Source organism: Apodemus sylvaticus, chromosome 22 (assembly GCF_947179515.1).
Source record: "Apodemus sylvaticus chromosome 22, mApoSyl1.1, whole genome shotgun sequence".
NCBI classification, from domain to species: Eukaryota; Metazoa; Chordata; class Mammalia; order Rodentia; family Muridae; genus Apodemus; species Apodemus sylvaticus.
The window spans coordinates 26,549,652-26,572,579 of record NC_067493.1 but is presented as its reverse complement, the minus strand read 5'-3'; the positions used below and the strand labels follow the sequence as shown (position 1 = coordinate 26,572,579).

Genomic DNA, 22,928 nt, shown 5'->3' with positions numbered 1-22,928 from the left:
TGGACACAACAAAGGAGCTACTGCCAGGGGCAGCAGTGGCATGAAAGGCCATTCCCATTCAATTCATGTTCCCTGACCTCTGCCCTGCTCTGGAGACACAGGACTCTGCTGGCCCTGCCTCCTCCCAAGGCCACTACCGAAAGGTTTCCCTACTCCTAAGCACACGCCCCAAGTCTGCCCTAGCTCTGCATGTTCTATAATGCCATCCCTCTCGGGAGCACGCAAGGGGCTTAAATGAGGCTGGCTTCTTCTGGAATAAATCACGCAGCTAGAGCTAGCAATATTTCTTTAACCGGAGGTTAATAAAAATCACCAGCGAAGGCTAACCAGTGGATCTAATTTATTTAGAGACTTCCATCAGGCTGTGGATAGAGCCTTTTATAAGGGCTTATTACAGCGCCGGAGGAGGCTCCAGAAGAGCGGCGGTCACTTAGTGGGATTTGCGGACCCCAGAGCAAAGTGAAAAATTTAACAGGACTCCTCAAGGAAGGAGAAGAGAGAGCCATGTGAAGCCAATTTATCACTTAACAAGTGAGCCTCTCTCTGCCAGGGCCACCTCAGAACCTGTCCCAGGGAGATGACCAAAAGCAAGGCCCAAGACGCCATCAGCTAGGCCTGCCCTGCAAAACTAAGGGAGCTCTGAGTTGCAGCTAAGAACAAAGTCCTCCCAGGGACCCCAAAAAGAGGCCCAGGCATCCCAGCAGAGAAGGTGGCACAGCCCACAGACCCCCTACACAGTATGGTACTTGCTCCCTGTCCCGGGGACGGTGGCACTATGGGGGAGGGGGGAGGGTCTTCTCCTAGGCAGGCTGGCTGAGTGCTGAACCCCGGTGCACCCGAGAGGAGATGTCCCTTACACACCACTAAGCCTTAGAAGTCTCATCCTGAGGTTCTAGAGGTGCACATGCTGGTGCTATAACCAAGGCAACAACAGAGCCTGCCTCCTCCAGGCCTGCAAGCTTTGCAGTGTCCCTGGCTAGAGAGCCAATCTTTCAAACCACGAGAACACGGAAAGAAAGTGCCTTTCTACATGCAGACCCAAGCCCCCTTCTCACCAGAGCCCACCTACTGGCAACGTCAGACACTCTGGCCATGGATTACCATCCTCCTTGGCCTGACTTGAGACGCTGAGAGGAGAATCTTGAACACAATGGAAACACAATGGAAATGAAGATCTTTGAAAGGTGGAAGTGAAGGAACTCTTCATCTTTCTCTCTGATTTGTCCAGAACTCAGGCACTGGACAGAGAATATCAATACAGGCTGACAAAAAGCTGTCTAGAGCTGATGGCCCCTGAGACCACCACAGGTACACCAAAGTGACACTACCTCAGGCTTCATAAAGTCACAAGGCAATGTCTTATGCTAGCAAAGGCCCAATATCCCACCTTCTTCTCAAAGGAGAGACAGGACCCCTAGCCTGGGGTCACCCCACAGTTCCCGGGCCCCACCCTGGTAAAAGTACAAGCATTTTTAAGGGGGACTGCAGCAGTGCTCCAGCCCCACTTCAAATTCCTGGGAAGCACAGCAATAACCAGACCTAGTCACTTAACGCCCTAGATCGGACGAACCCCACTCTCAGGCTTAGTAGATGCCTGAGGCCCTAGGGAGAGCCCCTGGGCTTCCTGTTCTGCTCCCCCACTTAGTCAAACCACCTTCGGCCTATGCTGCCCTTTCCTGGCTCAGGTCCTCGAGCCTTCCTGGCTGGAATCGTTTCTCAGCTCCCCCTGGACCTGCAGACTCCAGATGAGCTGACCTAAGGCAAAAGCCAGTAATGAGGATCACACATGTCACCCAGCCCGAGCTGACAGCTTAGCCCCTGTGACAGCACTGCAAACCCCAGACAGGACTCTGAAGCAAGCTGGTGGCATGCTACTCTAATGGACTTTCTGTTCCTTCCTGGGATTTACTGGGGCCCGTCTGGGTCTTTGCTGGGGAAGTTAAACAAAAGAACATTAGTTCCAAACGGCACCCCAGCTATCGACTGCTTTCCACTTGGTGATGGATGATGTTTAATACCCTCTAGTAGTAGCACCCCAGGTCTGTAAATACTGATCCTGCTTTATTGCTATTTAATCACTATTACGATGGCCATGGTCGGTCCTCCTCCTCTGGGTTTAATGTTCCATGGGAGTCTCACGGGAAAACATGTCAACAGCAGGAGATGCCTGCTTTCCAGGACATACACATCCATAAGTGCATACATACATGCACAACACACTCACACTTATGCACACAGAATGCTCACACAGCCTACTTACAGGTACATACTTACCCTCACGTGTGTGTGTGTGTGTGTGTGTGTGTGTGTGTGTGTGTGCGCGCGCGTGTGTGTGTAAACACTGGCAGTCCTGCCTCCAAGACATGAGTAGGGCAGCAACATGGAGAGAAGAAGAGCTGCCATAGAAAGCCACGGGCTCCTAACCAGGGATGCTCCTCCCTACACCATCCTCCATTCCAGGGCAGCACCCCACCCTGAGCCAGGGGCAGCTTCAGTAACCCCCTCACTCACACACAGGATTATTAAAGTGGAACAGTTAATGGAAGAACGCTGTTTTGATGAAAGCAAGCACCATGGTCCCTCTGGGTGTAGTCAGCACGTAGCTAAGCCCCTCAGAAAACAGACTTCCCCCAGAAAAGTAAAGCAAAGACCTCCCCAATAGAAACCATGACAGGGCCTGAAGAGACGGCTCAGCTGGTAAACAACCACACAAGCTGAGGGCCCGAGGTGCCATCCCCAGCAGCCACGCTGAGGGCTGAGGTCAGTAAGGCATATGCTGTACTGAGGAGGGAAAGCAGATGACTGGGAGCTCGGCAGCCTCCCCCCCCCCACCCCCCACCCCGGGGCAGTGAGACACAACATCTCAGCAAATGTGGCTCAGCATGGCTCAGGAAGGAAGGTGCTCAGTGCAAACTTCTGGTCTTTACACACACGGGCACAAGCACACAACACAGACAAGAGCACACACACACACCTCAAACACACAGGTTAAAAACCGATTCCAAAAAAAGCCAAGCATGATGACATATGTCTATAATCCTAGCACTCAGGTGGCAGACACAGGCTGATTTCTTTAGAATTGGAGGCTAACTTAGTCTAATTACCAAGTTCAGGCCAACCAGGTCTACAGAGAAAAATACATTGAGACCCTGTCTCAAACTAAAGGAACACACACACACACACACACACACACACACACACACCTATCAAAAACCAACCATGACAACCAGAACTGAGGCAGCCAACCTGAGAGCTTGTCACCGTCCCAGAGTGTACAGCCTGCTACACCTTCTGACCTATAGCCAGGACACCCCCTGCCCCAGTACACACACTCTAGCTTTGGGGCCCTCATAGGATCCGTAGAAGCCAGTTATGTGAGGAACCACACGGTAGTAGCCCCAGTGCTGACCTGGCCCAGCAGCAGGCCAAGGGCAGACATGAAGGCCAGGCAGCAGGGGAGGCTGCCTCACACTCAATGTCTTTGGAGCAAGCTCCAGGCAGAACAGGGAGCAGGTCCAGCGCCACTGCTGTGGCGGCTATTTTTGGCAGCTGCACTCGAGAGGCTGTCTTGGCAGGGAACCATGCCTTTGAGCACCACCATCAATTTTCACCTGCAGCCAGCGCCTTTCCTTTCAGGACCAAGGTTATTCAAAGATTTGGATTTCTTCGAAATTGTGTGAAAAAGTTAGACAAGGTCTTCACTGCAGGCAAAGAGGGTTCTGCAATAGGAACCAAAGTGTCAGGGACAAGCTGGGCCTCTGGTGGCATCCAGGTGCCTTGTTAACTCCCCTGGATATTGGAGGCCACATGTCCCCAACAAGGCTGAGTCACAGACCACCTATGCTGACTAGAGAAAATCAGACCCAGGCCATCCCCAGGCACCTACCCAGGGCAGCTCCTCCTTTTCATTAGTGTGTAGCCTTGCCCTGGGACTCCAAACCCATCCCAGCTAAGGGAATGGCTGGTTTTGGGTTTGTTGCTGCTTGAAATTTGAAACAGGGTCTCACTCTGTAGTTCAGGCTGGCCTTGCACTCACAGAGATCTACCTGCCTCTGTTTCCCAAGTGCTGGGATTAAAGGGATGTACCACCACTACATGTGGTAGCACTGGCACTGTAAACTCCAATTGAGCTGTGATGTGAAGACCCAGACATGAAAGGGTACCCTGGACCAGGATGACGCAGGACAGCGGATGAGCACCCCAGGCTTGAGAGTGTTCACAAGAGCTCTGAAGAGCAGGATCAATAGTGCGTGAATGTAGTATTTTAGAAAGTCAAGGTTAATAGAAAACAAAGCCACCAGCATCCTACTAGCATCTTCCCCTGGAAGCAGGCTCTGCACCTACCTGACTCACTGAGCCATCCCTGTTGTCTCTCATGTCCCAGCCCCCATCCTGTGGGACCATGAAGATGTTTCAGAAACAATAACAGAGCTGGCAGGGTGATATGGCCTCCAAGGTATAGACCAAGTCCTTTCCAGAAGCCGTTCTGAAGAGTACTCGAGGGCCAGTGTCCTAGAGGGCGCCCTTTGGAGTAGGATGCACCCACGGCACAGCAGCACAGGGGAGGGGGTAACATGGGAGACAGACACTAACCGCACAGGCTCAGTATCTTCAGACACCATACACCAAGACCAGGACCCACAGCAGGCCCTGCGTGGCTACCATCCTTACCCAAAATGTGTCAGCTAAGCACAGGGAAGGATGGATGATGGCAGGGACAGGGTACCATGTTTTCCACCACCCACCTCTCTGCTGCATCACTGATAACTCCTCTTCTTCCACTGGTGAGAAACCAAAAAGGCAATTGCCATATCTTCTAAATAGTTAGTTTTAAGCCAAGAAACCAAAACAAACAACAACAACAAAAATCCCCAGAAGCCAAAGCATCTATAACTGCTACCTGGCTCCAGTGTCTCCAGATGTCCCTGAAACGGGTAAAGGGTAGGTACAGGACCACCAATCCTTGGGGCTGGGGACAACATGTCTATGTTCTTCCATGCATGAGGGCCACGGCAGAAGAAAGCATTGAGGCTTGGCCCGCCACCCTCATTGCCAGGTCAGAGACCATGCTAGGCACATGACCTTAGCAGGTGACTTCTCTACGCCCTCAACTCGTCCACCCATCAGAAGAGGGAGACAAACAGTTGCCAGATTTTGACCAGCTTCAAACAGCTGTGCCAAGGGCCTGTTAAAAGCAAGGGCAGAGGGACGCCCGTGAGCCAGGGCTAGGCAGGGTGATGCAGTGCCAAGGGAGGGGGACAGCGCAGGCAGAGGCTCTGAGGCGAAGGGTGCCCAGGTAAAGATCTGGCAGGTCTGAGACCTAGAGGGGAGCCCATCAGGTCCCTGGAATAGTCTGCTCGAAGGTCACCTTGCTTTCCTGGATCAGCAGCAGTGGCCAGAGGCAAGCCCCTCCTGCCCACGCACCAAAAAGCCCCTATCTTAATAACCATCTGCAACTCAGAGAGGAACAAAGGCACTTTGTTTTGATCTCATTTTATTTCTTAAAATTGCTTTTCTCCTTGAAAACTTTTTTCCTGTCACAGCCCAGCTTTAGTGGCTCTTGGTGGGACAATGCAAAAGCCAAGGACGGCTTCCAAGTGACTTTGGAATGGCTCCTTCCCAGACCAAATGAATGTGCTCTCCTGACAGACAAATGGGACCAAGGGCAGGAAGAAAGCTTGTCTGGAATCCACAACACCCAGGTTTCAGATGAAGTGGCACATATCTGTAATCCTAGCACCGAAGAAGTCAGTAGGAGAATCAAAGTTTAAGGTCAAGTTTGAGGCAGAGCGACCATGAAGATGAGGGGCCTACAGGGGCAGGGGTGAGGTAGTACAGTACATGGCACACAGCACACACGTGCTTACAATAGACAGAAAGAAACATATGGCCTCTGATGGTGGGAAGGGAGGAGAAACATCAGAACCAGGAGTATGTGGATGAATGACAATAGCTACCATATTCCTATTCAGAGCCAGACGGCCACACATGAAACATTGAGCAGAGAAGCAGGGTTCAGACACATCCTTGTCACCAGACCCAGAACTCTGGCCCTCCCTCAGATGAACAAGATTTCCCAACTCAGTGGCAGCAGGAGTCCCAGACCAGCAGGAGAGAGGCCCCAGCCCAATGATTCAGGCACTCTGTTCATCTTACCTAGCCCTGATGGTGCATGTTTTCTTCAGAGTGCTACAGGGTCTCTATGGTTCCACCCTAGGAGCACTGACATCAATCTCGAAGCGAGCTGCAAGGGACAGCAGGGAGGAACCCTGCAGTGTCCCCGTGGCCACTTACCCTCCCTATATATGTCTTTCTTCAAATAAAAAGGAGCAAGCACAACTGCGAAGAGCATATCATGCAGATTCTGGCTTGAGACTGTGTAGGGGTCACAAGAAGAAAATGGGAGAACAGAGCATCAGCTCCTGCCGAGGAGCCTTAGCCAAGCCTCTAAGCCTCACTTAGACCTCAATTGGATGAGCTAAAAAGAGGGCTTCGGCACAAATCCCACAGCCTGTGTGGCTGCCAGACTTGGGAGGCTGCAGATTTATGGGGAACACCATTTCACAAACAACAACAGCTTCCCCACGATCCAGAATCCATAGAGAGAAGGCAGCAGCCAGGATAACTCCCTTCTATGTGGGTGGAGTCCCACACCCCAGGGACAGTGAGAAGATGAGAGAATTGTGTCAATAGCAAAGGCCCAAGCCTGGAGTTCCAAGCCAGGTCTACAGGAGAGCTGCCACTGCTGGAGGATGGCCAAGCAAACCACATAACCCCAGCTCCCACGGGAGCCTCCACCTAACACTGACCCTAGCCTCGGAGACAGGGCTGCCACTCACAGGGCAGAACAAGACCAGAGTGGCTCAGTGGAGTCCCAGAGTGCTGAGGAGTGCCACTACAGCAAGAACAAGCCTCGGAGGGCCAAGGAGATAGCTCGGGGCTTAAGAGTGATTGCTTCTGAAACACAGGGACCTGAGTTTGAATCTCCATACCCTTATAAAAAAAAAAGTTGAGCATGATTACACATGCCTATAGCCCAGAGAATGGGAGCACACAGTCAGAAAGATCACGGGAATTGCTGGGGGGGGGGGGGCTGATATCCTCCACCCTGAATACATTCATCCTTGCACACACGTCTGTCACATACACATGGGGGTCAGGGGCAAACCAAACAAGAAATTCAGGCATAAATCTGTTGTTAAGGTAGTAACAACAGGTGATCAAGGGTAGAACTGCTCTGAATTCCCACCCATTCCACCTGTCTCTGTGCCTTGGTTTCTTCTTTAACCACAGCATCAAGGAGATCTCACCAGAGGATAGGAAAGTCCTGTATGCGAAAAGCATCATAAGATGTATAGAAGGGTCTAACACCAGAAGAACTCAGAGCTGAGCAGTGTCCACACCAGCTACTGCTAAGAGCACAATGCCAGTAAACCCACTGTATTCAAATCTGCTAGAACCCAGAGGCAACTGAAATACACAGCAGATGGATGCTGAGTAAACTGTGGTCTGCCACGCACTGCATGCAATGGTAACCAATGACTTTCTAAACTGAGCAATCTAGCCAAGAAAAATATGGAGGAATTTGAAATCACATTCCTAAGATACCAGTCTAGGGGTTGAGGAGACAGCTCAGTTAGTAACCCACTTGCTGCCCAATCGAGGACCTGAGTTTGATCTCTGGCACCTGTATAAAAGCTGGCTGTGGTAGTGCATCTGTAACCCCAGGGCCTAGGAGGACCCCTGGGGCTCAGCGGCCAGCCAGCCTAGCCTACTGGACAAGCTCCAGGATAATGAGGGGGCCAGTCTCTCAAACCACGGGGAGGAGCATTTAAGGAAGAGACCAGAGGTTGTCCTCTGACCTCCACACACACACACACACACACACACACACACACAGAAAAGGCTCAACTCAGCACAGCATTGTCACACCAAGGATCCCTGGGTACTCACAACTCATGTCCACAAAAAAGCACAATTGCTGGAACCCATGGGCTACTGTGATGCCCTCTAGCAAATGAACATCGAGGCAAGGGTCCACCCAGGCAGATGGATGAGAAAAACATGGAAGAATCACAAATCATCTAACAGGGCTACATGCTACACAACAAGATACATAGGAAGGCACAACCTGGGAGAGGTGGTGGGCTGGGCTACTAGGCATCCAAAGCATAGCAGAAGGGCGAGATGGCCAGACAGGCACAGAATGTGTCCAGAGTGGAGAAAGCTCCCTGAGTCACCTGTAGGTGTACTCACAGTGTAGAAGTTCTATGCCCATCTAGCCCCAGGGATGACATACCTATAAGTGACCCTCGCAATGCCAAGGTGTCTCCATACTAGAACACTGACCACAGCAGTGCACAGGACCCAGAACCTAAGAGCCAGCAAGTGGGATACCGTGTAGACAAAGGTAAGAAGAAAAGTGCCAGCAACGCTTTGCTTGCCGCTCACTGCTTCAAGCCTAAAATGGACTGGTAGGGTGGCTTAGAGGGGTGACCTGAGTGAACTCCAGAACCAGGTAAAGGGGGAGAGAAAGAATTAACAAGGCTGACTCTGGCCTCCACAGGTGCAGGATTCAGAAAAGTAAAGCCCACAAACATGATTCTACTTTGATGAGATGCTTGGAACATGAAAATCACCAACATAGGAACCAGGATCACAAGCATGGCCAGACAGCTCTACATCCTGAAGGCCATGGGTCACTGTAAGCTCCGATGGATGACAGGATGGCACAGTATGCCACCCATGCTCACCCAGTAGTACAGATGTGCACCGGAGAAGCTTGGTCATGGGCATAAGGGACATCTCTCTATCATCACAACTTCCTGTGACTCCAAGATCACTCAAACAAACCAACCCCACAGCACATGCACTGGCCTTGAACTGTGCAGTGCACAGTGCACAGGCGCTTCCTCCTCCAGCACTCTCTTCCCCAGGCTGTGCTGGGGATCAGCAGAGTCATAAAAGGCATCGCCCTGGCCTGATCACAGCCAGTAGACAGAAGATGAACAAAATGAGAAGTCTCCTAAGACACCTTTCAAACTCCCCAGAGGGGGCTGGAGAGACGGCCTGGGAATTAGGAGCACTTCATGCTCTCAGGGTGACCTCCCAGCACTCCTGTCAGGAGGCTCACAAATGCCTGCAACTCCAGCTCTGACACCTCTGGTTCCCTCAGATACACCCAATCACATGTGTAAACTCCCCTTCCTCACCCCTGATACAAACATAACTAAAAATAAGTCTTTTAAAAAGAGCACACACCATGAGTAGAAAATAGTTAGGGAGGAAAATCCAATGCTGTGTCAGATTTTTAGTGTAAAGTCTATAAAACTTGCTGTGAAAAATTAAAGACCATCTCAGTAAATGAGGGATGGTTAATGCCACTGATAAAACCAAACAACACCAAGATACGATTTCTCCCCAAAATGATTCATAAACTCAGTGCAGTCTGAATCTGATCCCAGCAGTGTCCAGTGGGAGTAACCAGCTACACAGGAGGAGGTGTGGAGACTGAAAGATCTGTGGGAGCACTTTATCTATTTATCTGTCCCAGGGATGGAAGCTAGGGTCTTATGCATATGAGGCAAGCATTCTGGTCAAGCAATGTGTGTGGGTATGGGGCTGCCCATGTAGGGGAAATACAATTTTTTAAAAAGATTTATTTGTATTTATGTGTATGTGTGCACATGTGTGTGTATGTGTACCATATTTGTGAGAGTGTCCACAGAGGTCAGAAAAGAGTAAAGGAGCTAGAAATACATGCAGTAATTCCAGCATCCCAGTGAGACCAGTAGAGCTGAGCCTGGGTCCTTTAGAAAATAGCATGAGCTTTTCCCTCCCTCCCTCCCTCTCTCTCTCCAACTTTATTTGGGGGGGGGGGGAGGTGCTCCATGATACACATGTGTTAGTCAGTAGAGACAATTCTCACCTTCACATTTACTAGGGGTTAAGGTCACTGGGCACAACATCTTTAGCCACTGGGCCCCTCACCAGCCCACTTACCCAGCATCTTACGTAGATCCTGAAGGTTGCATGGAAATCCCTGCACTTTGCCTTTTTAGCCATTTCTGTAACATCCCACCCCACTCAGCAATTCTTCATGTTTTATTTGCAGCATGGTCTTGCTAGTCTGCTTGCTCTGTAGAGCACGGTTACCTAGAGCTGGTAACCGAGCTCACAGGCCTGGGCCATCACAGCTAACGAATTGTAAAAAACAACAGATCTGGCACATTCCATGGCAGATAGCAACACCTATATTCACACAGAAATGCAGCAGGGTAACATGGGCAGACAGACACAGGAGCAGACGGTGTAGTTTCCACGGCAGCCCCCTATGGACTGGTCGGTCAAAGGATGCCCTTTTCAAGAGCAGAGCCGTTCGACAGTGGACCACAGAGGACAGAACAAGCCTGGGCACCTGCTTCATATCACACTCTAAACCCAATTCCTAACGCCTGTCAGACTCGAGCATAAAAGGTAAAACCACAGCCTGCTTGAAGGAAGCTGTGAGATTCCCTTTAATATCTGCCTGACTTCAGTCAGCAGAGATACTTAATCAAAACGCCCAGAGTGCCAGCAGAAAGAGAAAATCGATATACTGGCCTGCAATTAAAATGAAAAACGTCTGTTCACCTGCAGACATAGAGGCGGTGGCAAGTGAAGGCATGCCACAGGTGAAGAGGTCCTATCCCAAGGCAAGGGGTCACACCCAGAATCCAGATCACCTGCTTGTCCCTAGGGAAAATCGAGAGGCCAAAGAACTGGAGTGTTGGTGTGAATCTAAAGAAGGATGCAAGCGGTACCCTCGCCTGGCACTCAGCTGGCAGGTGGTCTGCCATTGCGAGGAAGCCTATGGTCACCAGAGCTGTGAGCTATAGCACTCACTATGTTCAAGTACCTGCACAAAAGCATCAGTCCATTCACATGGTAGGTCATGACATGTAAGGGAAAAAAGTCCAGCACTTGAGGTCCACACAACAGCCACACAACTGACTCACTATGGGTATCAAGAGCAGGGGCCCTGTAACTCCACAGCTGGGCCACAAAGTCAGAAGCAGGTGGGTCCCCTGCGAGTGAAGGGGGCATAAGGCCATCAGGGGCAGGCAGCAGTCTGCCGCAGTCTTCCTTGCACTGCAGTAGGTGCATGCAGCCTTCAGTACAAAACTCGCTGGGGAGAAGAAAATACACACAGTAGAATAAAGGCACAATGGACACAATACCTAGTGCCATGTTCCAATATTCCACAGCACAGCCATACTGGGAAAGGCCAAAAGTGTGCCCAGAGGAAAATGGATGGGCACAGTGGCATTTTCACCCCGAATCACAGAAGTGGCCAGTGAATGAGCTCTGTCAATGAGAGCAGACCTTCAAAGCATAATGCTGCGACACAAGAAGCCACAGACACTGTGGACCAGTAAAATACTCTCTCTCTCTCTCTCTCTCTCTCTCTCTCTCTCTCTCACCACACACACACACACACACACACACACACACACACACACGGAAACTAAACAATGTAAGCCTACAGAACCCTACTGAGGACTTCCCTAGTTAGCTAGGGAGGCAACAACTCACAGAGCTCTGGTTCTGTTTCATCCCCATGGAAGTGCCCAGCTAGTTCACAGCCCCTCTGCCTCTAGGTTCTTCACAAGCACATGCCATAAAGCAAAGGGTGTAAGGGCAGGGCAGCGGAGCCCCACCTGACGACAGGGCTGGACCCAGCGTGGAGCAGAGGAGACACTGCACCTGTTATGGAGCTCTCCAAGTAGGAGAATGGCAATGGAGGGTACATGCCCAATAAACAAGAAGTTAAGCGGACATTGCTTCCCTCTACTATCTATGGGAGTACATCTGACCTTGTGACAGCATCCCAGCAGGAAGAAAATCAAGTCACTCCAAGGCAAATATTCAGCAAGATGGGCTGCATGAGCCTCTGCCCTAGCACCATACCTCTCCTCACCTTCACCAGGGACAAGACAGACCCTTGAGCATGGTGCCCATTTCCTGCCCACAGTCCTTGCAGGGCTGCAGGAACCAAGTGCATATGATTGCCAGCTCTCACAGGAGCAGCCTGTGAATCAAACTGTGCCACACACAGGAGTGTCAAGGCACAATCCCTGTGGGTCAGGAGTGGAGGGAATCTCCCCAGGCTTCAGGGCTGACCTGAGATCTGGTAGTGAGCTCTCCAGTGAGGAGGCACAGAATCCCTCCTGTCTGCTAGCAGCTCACAGAAGTACTCAAAACAGTACGCACTATGGACAAGTCTGCTACTTGCTTCTGGGGGTTGATGCACTATTGCACGTGGCACATAAGGCCACAGTGCCACAGCAGAGACCTTAAGACAGTAAGAAGATACAGACATTTCACAAAAAGGAACGTCTCAGTCTCCCAACAAGCACAAAAGAGACAGGCAGCTATCACCTCCCAATGGATTTTCACCAGGAACCTGCTCACAGCAACACAGACAGAGCAGGCACAGGACACTCACTACCCACAGTCCAAGCCCAGAACTATAGAGATGGGCTCAGCTGGTAAAGTGCCTACTCTACTAGCATGAAAACCTAAGTTAGAAGCTAAGAATCCACATTTAAAAAGCCAAGTGCAATAGTTCATGTTTGTAACCCCAGAGTTGGGGAGGCTGAGGCAGGAGAATCCCTGGGACTCAACACTAAGTCAAGCCTATTTGTCAAGTCTCCAAACAAATGGGAGACTCTGTCTCAAAGACAAGGTCTCATGGGTAAGGGTACTCTGCAGCCAAGCCCGACAATGTATGCTTGATCCCTGCACATGGTGGGAGAGAAACAATTCCTAGAATCTGTTTTCTAATTTGCACAGATATAAATGTAATACACACACACACACACACACACACAAACAAGATGAGAGTTACATGAGGAAAGACACTAAGGTTAATCGCTGGCCTCTACATGCACATCCACATGAACAAGAAGTCACAAGTGCAAATACATATACAAAGACACAGAAACACTTTGAGGTGTCCTAAAACAGGATCAGCCTGGGAATCAAATGGCCTCTGTAGCTGCCATCTAACAAAGATGGGATTGGCCACAAAGAGCCCAGCCAGCCACCTTTTTCCAGGCCTGCTTTCTAGAATCTGTGTCTCTAGTGACTGCTCCCCTGGGGACCATGGGTAACCAAATAAAGAAAGTGGAAAGCTTTCTTTCATTAAAAAAATTAAAATAAAATCTTGGTTACCTTCTATAAATATGATTCTGCAACTATGGTATAGAATATTAGTGCACACTGGAAATAGCGTGCCTCAAATAGGAAAATGGTTTGTGTTCACCCAGTGCCAGAAGCCAATTTTCAATTGCTTAAAATAGTCATGATATTTTACCAAGGTAATTATACTCTTAGCTATCAGTAACAATTAACTCCTTAGACTGGAGCTGCTTAATAAAGGTCTCGAGACAAAATCGCGCATGCCAAGCACTGAACTGGAATGTGAAGCAGGCAGAGGCCCCTTAAAGGGGATGCCAAGGAGGAGTAGCACAGCTGGTTCCAGGCTGTGCAGATGGGTGTTGGACAGGACCCACATCCTCCCCTCGGGGGGCTGGGCTGGAGGTGCACAGAGGCAAGGTCAGGCAGAAGTGAGCAGTTCTAGAGACTGAGTCCTAATAACAGCTTCCATTGGGACAGTGAAGACAAGACACTCCCCCACTACAGGTAAGCCAGGCTGGAGTCCAAGATACCCAGGCCAGGTGCTTAACAGGTAAGTAGCACAGGAGACATTATACCATGCCTGTGAAATCAGGCAACACCCCTGGTGCCTCACCAGACGAGCCTAATGAATAGTTTCATCATTCTGGCTGGCTAGCAAGTCAAATCCCTATATCCCAGACCCAGGGCTGGGAAGGCAATGGGTATTGATCCATTGAATCTCTCAGAGGGACAGCTGGTATAGATAATCAGTCAGTGTCGGGCAATCGATAGCTACCTTCCCACTGACTCAGAGTGAGGCCAGGAGTGCAGCATGAATCAGGGTGAGGTCACTGTAGACAGAGAGCCATTGGATTTCCATGTTCAGGAAGGACAGTGGAAACTTCCCGACTTAGGAGCTCCAGGTGGGGATGTCAAGGATAGAGGTACCCACATAACACACAAGCCTCACAGGATCTGTTCAGGGAACCATGAGAGCTCAACAAAGGTCACACTGCACCAGCACCAGCAATCCCCACTGTCACCCAAGCCTGAAACAAAGTCTAAACAGCCACCAAGTTCACAGCAGCCCTGGTGATACAGCAGCTACAACAGCCACGGGATAAACACAGCCAACACAAAATGTCCCAACCACACAGGCATACACATATGGGAATGCTACGGAACCCAGTCAACAAAAAACACCCAGAGCATGTGGGTATACACACGTGAGCACACTACAGACACACACCCAGATCAGACCACTGACTTCTCCAGAAAGAGCTGTGGCCCTAGAGCAATTTCTCCAAGGAGCCAGAAGGCTGTGACTGACGGACAAGCTGCAGAAATCCAGAGGCTGGAAGCTTCTCTCTAGGCTGACTAGGATGGGCAAGGCAGGCGGGGAGCAAGGAAAGGGCGGGTGCTAACCCCATGTGTCCCCACCCCATGCATTGGCAGCTTCGTCTGCAGGGCCTGCACTGCAGAGCCTCCCTGGGTAGGACAAAGTGCGCGCTGCTGGGCTGGCAGGGTGCTTCAGAAGGCTGCTGTACAAATGCCTCAGCAGTACTTGAAGCAGCTCAGGGCCAACCATCCCTCTGAGCTGATTTCTGCAGTCTGAGCAATGGTTCTGAGATCACAGGGAGCAGTTCCATTCCCAGCACCGGCCTCTCTTCACCACACAGTAAGTCACAGAACATAAGCGCCTCGCCCACTGAGGAAGTCTATCAAGCAGAGCCCCTTGCCACCCACTCTGAGCTTTCCCATGGCCAACTGTCTCCTCATGCCATGCATGGGCACACCCTGCACTAGCACTATAGTGAGCTACCCATGGGCCAGCAGACCAGGACATCTGCCATCTCCTGCCGCCATGCACCTGCAATGTTGGCATCGACAGCAGTTCTGTGACAGCCTTCTTCCCTGAGCCATGTCTCTGTGGGGATGGGGCCAGCTCTCCTCACATGCTCTGGTAAACAGTAAATCCTCTGGGTCTTTGCTTAAGCCTCACCTCCGACAGCTCCTCCCATGTCAGTGCGCACAGCAGTGTTTGTCTTTGTCACGGCTGGTGAGCGTACGGCTGAGCACTCTGCCTCTTGCCCACTGCACTGTCAAGTCTGAGGGCCGTGACCACATATTCCCATCACAAGGGCTTCACACTGACAGGACTGGGCAGGAAAGGATGATGTTGAGGCCCAGGAAAAAAAACTATGCCAATACACTGAGCATCTTCTAGGCCAAGGGACAAGGCTGGAAATAGGCTGCTATGAGAGGACAGTCTAGTCACTTCTTTTCCTGGACGACCTCCAGGGACCCTGAAGGCTGAAAAGAGGGCTGAGCCCTGCCCCAGCCCTGAAAAGAAGTGTGTAAGGCCAACAAAGATGCTAGATCTCCTTTTATGAGAAGCTGAGGGATTGGCACAGGGCTATCAGGAGGAGCTGTGAAACCACATTGGGAAGTAGAAAACCACATTGGGAAGTAGAAGACTGGCTCACTTAGTAGCAGTCTAGACCTGGAAGAACCAGCAGCAAAGAGTCAGGTTTTCATCAGCTACCACCAGGCACAGAGCTGTCACACACAGCCTGCAACTTCTAGGTTCACCAACTTCCTAGGCCTTGTACCTACACCTATCAAGGTGAGAGTAGGCCTCCACCCAGCAAGCTGGACTCCCTATTCTCATGGGCCTGGGGACAGAGTCACAGTGTCCTTCCTGATGCTCTGAAAGCCTAGAGTCCGTAATATGCTCCACGTAACACTCATGCGGAACTCCACTCACACTTGAAGACCTCAGAGTACCAGGCAAGACATAGAAAGCCATTGGGCCAGAAGGCTAAGAGAGGCCTGTGTACCAGGGACAGCTTGTCGCAGTGAGGACCCACACCATTAGCTCCAACACAGGCGGCCATTCATTCTTACATCATGCTGGGAGGAAGCCCACTCCAGCGTCTTCTGCTCATGTTAGCAACACGGGGCAGGAAGGCCTGCTTACAGGAAACACTCCCCTGAGGTGCTGCAGCAGTCCAGGTCAGCACATGCAGAGAAACTGAGTCTGGGAGACTAGTTTTGAGCTTGTGTTTTGAGTCAAGGTACAGAGACCAGACTGGCTTTAATCCACCGCCTTCCTTCTTGCCTCAGTCTCCTAATTCTAGTATTACAGTTGTATGCATTGGATCTAGGCTGAATGACTCCTTCTGCCATTCAAAAGACTGTTCTCCAGTCTGGACTAAGAGCACACAGCCTACCTGAACCGCTGTGCTGCAGCCTGCAGCTAGGGAAGACCAGCACTGTGCCTGGCCTGTGGTCCAGGGGATGTGTGATACCCGCTGGAGATGTAAAGCTATGGACCACAGGCAAGCATGTGCAGCTTCCCAGAGGGCTGCACGAAGATGGGCAACAGAGACAAAAGGCCAGATGAGCAGGGCGATGTGGGCATGGGTGAGCTCAGCCACGCTGGGGGCTGTACCTTGGTCAGCAATGCATTGCGCTTCTGGAGCCTTCGGGCAAGTGCCTCGTGCGTCTCCCTCTTCTTCCTCTCCTCCAGCAGCTGTGCATTGACCTGCCGGATCTCATCCTGGAGCTGCTGCTGGGCCTTCTCCAGACCCCGGGCACTACAGGGAAGGCAAGATGGTAGATCATGAGGCCTGGCATGACCATCCCCCATGACTAAGGACACATTCCCCACTGTGTATCCCACTGGGGCATCCTAAAATAGAGCTGCACGTGCAAACACCTCGTCGTTTCCTCGCTCCTGAATAGCTACTTAGTGCCTTTCAGGAGGTTCTGGATTTCAAAGACACCCAGGGTGATCCCAGAACACGGTGCGAGGGGGAGGGAAGTGCAACTCCACACACAATGGGAAAGATTGTCAGCCACAGGCGCTTCAAGACGGCACTTCTGAATGAGCTAAATTGCCAGCGCAAGCACTTCCCATGTGAGTCACAGTCAGCACAGATGTGCAGTTCAGGGTGGGTGTGGAGAACAGCCCCCGCAGCAAGCACTGGGCCTGCAGAGTTTCTGAAGGAGAAAGTCCTGGCTCACACTGGGTGCTAGGCCTGCCATGTGATAACAGATGTCAGAACATAGCCAGACAAGGCATCTGACCTCCTCTACTTTCCCTTTCTCTACACATGTATGGATATGTTTTTGCAGCATAAAGGATTAAAGCCAAATCCTCAGGCATACTAAGCCAGATCTCTGTCAAGGAGCAGGGAGAGTAGTCAGTCCTTCACTGGGGGATTCTAGGCAGGGGCTCTACCACTGAGCCACACCCCCTAGCCCCTCACTGGGGGATTCTAGGCAGGGGCTCTACCACTGAGACACGCCCCCTAGCCCCTCACTGGGGGATTCTAGGCAGGGGCTCTACCACTGAGACACGCCCCCAGCCCCTCCCTGGGAATTCGAGGCAGGGGCTCTACCACTGAGACACACCCCCTAGCCCCTCCCTGGGGGATTCTAGGCAGGGGCTCTACCACTGAGCCACACCCCCTAGCCCCTCACTGGGGGATTCTAGGCAGGGGCTCTACCACTGAGACACGCCCCCAGCCCCTCCCTGGGGGATTCTAGGCAGGGGCTCTACCACTGAGACACGCTCCAGCCCCTCACTGGAGGATTCTAGGCAGGGGCTCTACCACTGAGCCACACCCCCTAGCCCCTCCCTGGGGGATTCTAGGCAGGGGCTCTACCACTGAGCCACACCCCCTAGCCCCTCCCTGGGGGATTCTAGGCAGGGGCTCTACCACTGAGACACTCCCCCAGCCCCTCACTGGGGGATTCTAGGCAGGGGCTCTACCACTGAGACACACCCCCAGCCCCTCACTGGGGGATTCTAGGCAGGGGCTCTACCACTGAGACACACCCCCAGCCCCTCCCTGGGGGATTCTAGGCAGGGGCTCTACCATTGAGCCACGCCCCAGCCCCTCACTGGAACAATCTTAAATAAGTGCTCTGCCACTTAGCTATATTCCCAGCCCTCTTATTTTGTACTTTAAAGACAGGATCTCATTAAGTCTCCAAAGCTGAACTTGAGCTTTTAATCTCCTGTTTGAGTATCCCCCAAAAAGCCAGGTTACAGGTGGTGCCACTAAGCCTGGTTTCCCTTTACAATACCAGCTTTCCTACTGCATCCCTGGGCCTCTTTAGTTTGGCTACTTCCTTCCCTATGACATTCCAACAACCTTACAATTTGGCCAATTGTCTCTGTGAACATCAGAGGCCCAGATCTCTAAGATTTCTAAGGGCCATTGGTCACTCCCAGGCTGAGCAAAGACTATCAGAAAGCCCCCCCTTGCTACTACCCCACTAGTCCCAGAGCTGTCCAGTACAGGCTCTGCTGCCACTGGTCCTACAAGAACATGGCAAAAGCCAAACAGCAAGGACAAGGGTCACATCAAATGCCCGCACTGTGCCCCAGTCCATCTATGGCTGCCCCTGGAGAAGGGTCACAGCAGCAGAAAGAAACAGATCAGATGATAGGAGCAGCTGGGGAAAGACCAACCAACCCCACCAACCAAGATGGCCACTACAGGAACATGGTGTGAGTGCTGTCAGCCATAGACCTCTTCCCAAAGTAAATACTAAAAGCTCTCACAAATTTAGACATGAGGGCTAGGGAGAGAGTTCAGTTGATAAAGCATTTGCCTTACAAACATGTCATCTGAGTGTGGCTCCTCAGCATACCTGCTTAGAGAGACATGAAGCAGAGACAAGCAGATAGATCCTGCAAGCTTGTTGGCCATCTCTCTAGACTATTTGATCATGTCTCAGGCCAATAATGCGCATGCACTCACAGACAGACAGACAGACAGACAGACGAACGGACAGACACACACACACACACACAAGCAGGGCATCTGGATTTTGTTATCAGGTGACATATGTAGCACTCATGCAAATTAACTGTAACCAGAACACTGAAGCTATTTTGAAAATGTAGGATCTGGAGGCAGGGCCTTCAAGAGACACCTGCAGCTCATATTACTTCTGCATCCAATTATTTTTGTTTGCGTTGATTACACAATTTCAAGAAAACCTGAATTCACAAGGGCGGCAGATAACGCTTTTGTCAGGTAGACACCCCTGCAAATATGTCTATTTCACATCTGAGTGAATACAGGGTTTATAAATTATAACTCAGTAAAATAATTTAAACAGCTGAAGTGTAATTTGAAAGTGAATGAAAGTCAAACATTTATGAAGCTTTAGCAGGGGCCTGCAATGCTTCTGGTCCTGCAAAGTGTCACAGGGAATGCTGCTCTGGCCACCAACATGACCACAGGAGACAGAGTCAACCATGTAACATCAAGGACAGTGGTGGGCTTCAATCCTACAGCCTCAGGACATCGTGAACTGTCCCCTAGCCCTCCTGAGAAGCAGCTGACTGCCACCTGCACCCTAGGTGCATCACAACCCCAAATGCAAAGCAAGAGCAAATATTCATGGGAAACAGACATATAAAGAGGCTATTTTGAGTTCCAGTTCAATTGAAAACTATTCATAGACCAATTTAATAATCAAGGGCTGTGAAATCGACTCTGGAATCGTTGAATTCAGGTGGGGAGGTTCACAAGCGCCTTAAATCTCTGCTCCAAAGTGGGTAATTTAATTAGAATGGCAGCATTTGCTCCGCTACTTCCGAGCCAAGAGAGAGAGAGACAGACGCACGGCAAGGCAACTGTTCAGGGGACAGGGCACATACATGCAGGGTGGGGCTAGGGATTTGGGGTCATTCTGATAAACTGTCCCCATCAGGGAGTTCAGAAGAGCCTTGCAGGAAGACTGCCAAGTCCAAGGATGGGAATTTAAGGACAGCATTCCCCTCATCCTAGCCACCTGGCCCAGATGCAAACAAACTCAAGGCCATCCATAACAGCCACTTTGCTGGGACACTGAGGACCGGGGCTCAGTGTAACAGAACCAGGCAGCAAGATTGGGCACCAGGAAATCTATCACTGGCCTGACCCAGCTACCAGCCTACTCTGCTGCTAGGCTCTGCTACCTAAGAAAGGCAAAGACACAGAACACAATCTCAGCCCTGCACCTGGGTAACAATGTGGAATGCCACACCTACTGCAGACCATGAACAGACATGCATGTGCTATAGCGCCACAGGAGAAGGTAGAGTCTTAAGGGATCGAGGAGACCTGAGTTGTAATATTTCAGATTATAAAGAAAACTTTTTGTCCCTTTCCACAATACCCCTTCCCTCCTTTTGAGTGGAAGAAAAGAGTCCACTCAGAACTACTAGCCCAGACCTTGTGCCTGCTTAGTGGGCACTCCACCCTGGTCTACAGCCCCGGTCTACACTCCTCTCTTCTCACACGCCCCTCCCCTGCAGACAGGCCAGAGATCCAGGTCACAATGCCTTCCTCAATCTTTCCACTTTATTCACTTTATCTTTTGAGACAGGGCCTCTCACTGAACCTGTGCCTCACTGTTTTGACCAAGCTAGCTAGCAAATGAGGCCCTGAAATCTGCCTGCCTCTGTCTAACAGATACACACTGTGCCCAGCTCTATGTGGGTTCTGGAGACCGGAATTTAGGTCCAAATGGTTATGTAGCATGGGAAGCTATCTCCCCAGTCTTCATCCTCTCTCTTAAGAACAAAACACATTTCATCCACTGTGGAGGGCAAAACCAGGTATCAGGGGAATGCATGGTCCTCAGAAGATGCCAGACAACAGGTAGGACTGCAGACCACAGCAGATCCTAGGGTCAGTTCCCAGGCAGAAAAGCCTCCCAGGTTTCCAACAGGACGAGGCTAGACTATAAATTTCAGAGCAAAGCAGAGAGAGGGCGCTCCAGAGCATCATTTGCAGAGCTTCAATGAAGCCCTGAGCACAATGATCAACAGGCTGGGTTCCTCCTGGCTGCAGAACAGGCATAAATCAGCAACCAGGTGACTGCGGGGGGAACAAACAGCTCACATTAACCAAACGGGCCGCAGCAAATACCTTTTGATATTGCAGGATACATACCGGTACCTGAGTGGGGAGAGGGCACTGGGCGGGGTTGCCTGAAGGGGCTGGTATTTTAAGTACAGCAGACATCACAGAGCTGGTTAGATGGTGTGCAGGAGGAAGGGTGTGAGGAAGGAAGCAGAGAGGAAGCCCGCAGGGGAGCCAGGCAGGCACAGGGCCCTGAACACCCTCTGATACCTCCTGACTAACTAGGTGCCAGCTGGTATGGCAAACATGGGCTACAGGTCCAAGCACGCCAAAGCTGAGGTACTGCTGCCTAACTGGCCATGGCGGAGAATAATAAAAGCAGTGAAGAAAGGAATGCTTCAGTCCATGGCGAGATGGGCCGCGTGAAGTAACAGAAGAGAACTAAGTATCGTGGGTTAGATACTAACCTAGATGAGAGAGCCCTAATACCCTGAAGGGACTCTCCCCACAGGCACAGGAGGAGGCAGGAGTGTGGGACACCCGGGATGAAAGGCTAAACACCCCTATACCCAGGGCACACTCACTCACACTGTGGAAACGGAGGCCTCCAAAGAAGGCACTGCAGAACCAAGGGACGAGAGCAAGAAGAAAAGAACCGCAAGACGGAGAAAGAGAGGGACACAAAAGCCATCCAGATGTGCCTTGGACTACAGATGTGAGCAGAAGGCAACTGGTATTGAAGGGGCAAGGGTCCAGAAATCGCAGGTCCTGCTTAGAAATGGGAAGCTGTGTGGGAGAAGGTGGGTAGTCTCCATCCAGGAGGTCCACGGAGGAAACAGGCTTGAGGCCAGCTACAAGTGGGGGACAGGAGGACATCCCACGGAGGGGACAAGGGCCTGCAGATAGACAAAGCACCACATACAAGAGGGCCGTAGTACAATGTCCAAAGAGGTGCCTAGATAGCCAGGCACACAGGATGCAGAGATGCAGGAACCCTCAAGATGACATGGATCTCAAACTGAACTCCCACTGGCTCCACGGGCCCTGTGAGAGCCTCAACAGCTGGAAGAATTTGAGCAACTACATCCTAACACAGATCCACATCATCTCCTGGGGTTGTTGACTCTCTCTCTTGCCCTCCGTTCCCCTCCCCCCTCCCCCAGGGAGGTTCTCTCCATTCAACTCCAGCCTTTCTTCCAAGGAAAAGAGAAAGCTCATAAAAAATTAAAGTTCTCACTCCACAGCGTGCTGAACTCTGAGGGCAGCGGCATTTCCACGAACCTCTGGGACTTCAGAGCAAAGCTCTTGGTGCTTCAAGGAGAAGCTGAGCGTGTTTATCGATCGCTGCCTTTCTGAGGCAGCATCTGCTGAGAGAATGAGTTCAGGCCTTTGAGAGCCATCTTTGGATGTGGCGGGACACTGCCGCTCACTTTCATGTGAGTTTCGTCAGAAACCCAGGACTAAGAATATCTACTTTCAAGGAACCAGGCCAAGCCAAGAGATACTGCAGAGCGGCAGGAGACATTTTAACAAACTTCTCTAAGACAATGTTCCTTCCAGCTCTTCCCTGCCTGACCCAGCATTTCACAGCCCTGGGGCCTACCTTCCCCAGCTGGAACCCAGCACCCACACTCATGCAGTAAGAAAAGCACACCCGTATCAACAGATGCTGCGGGGGCCCCAAACACCAAGGCACCACACGGCAGCTCTAAGAAAGAGCTTGGCGCCCATCCGAAAGAGAAGCCATGTACCAAGTCAGTGTGCCCATAGACAGTCACATGCTGTAGAGCTCATTGAGAAGCTAGCTCTAACAACAGGACTGAGCCCTCAGTCCCCCATGTGAGGCCAAGCATGTCTGTCTATGAGCATCCTCTGAGGCCTCTTGTCCAGGCT

At 51.2% G+C, this 22,928-nt stretch overlaps 1 protein-coding gene across 1 annotated transcript in view; it reads right to left on the bottom strand.

Annotated features, from left to right (window-relative positions):
- Mad1l1 (mitotic arrest deficient 1 like 1) overlaps positions 1-22,928 on the bottom strand; it is a 310,585-nt gene that overhangs the window by 163,620 nt on the left and 124,037 nt on the right. The window contains exon 11 of the mRNA XM_052167792.1: positions 16,616-16,760. Within this exon, the coding sequence (XP_052023752.1) occupies positions 16,616-16,760 (145 nt within the window). The remainder of the gene's footprint in view (positions 1-16,615; positions 16,761-22,928) is intronic.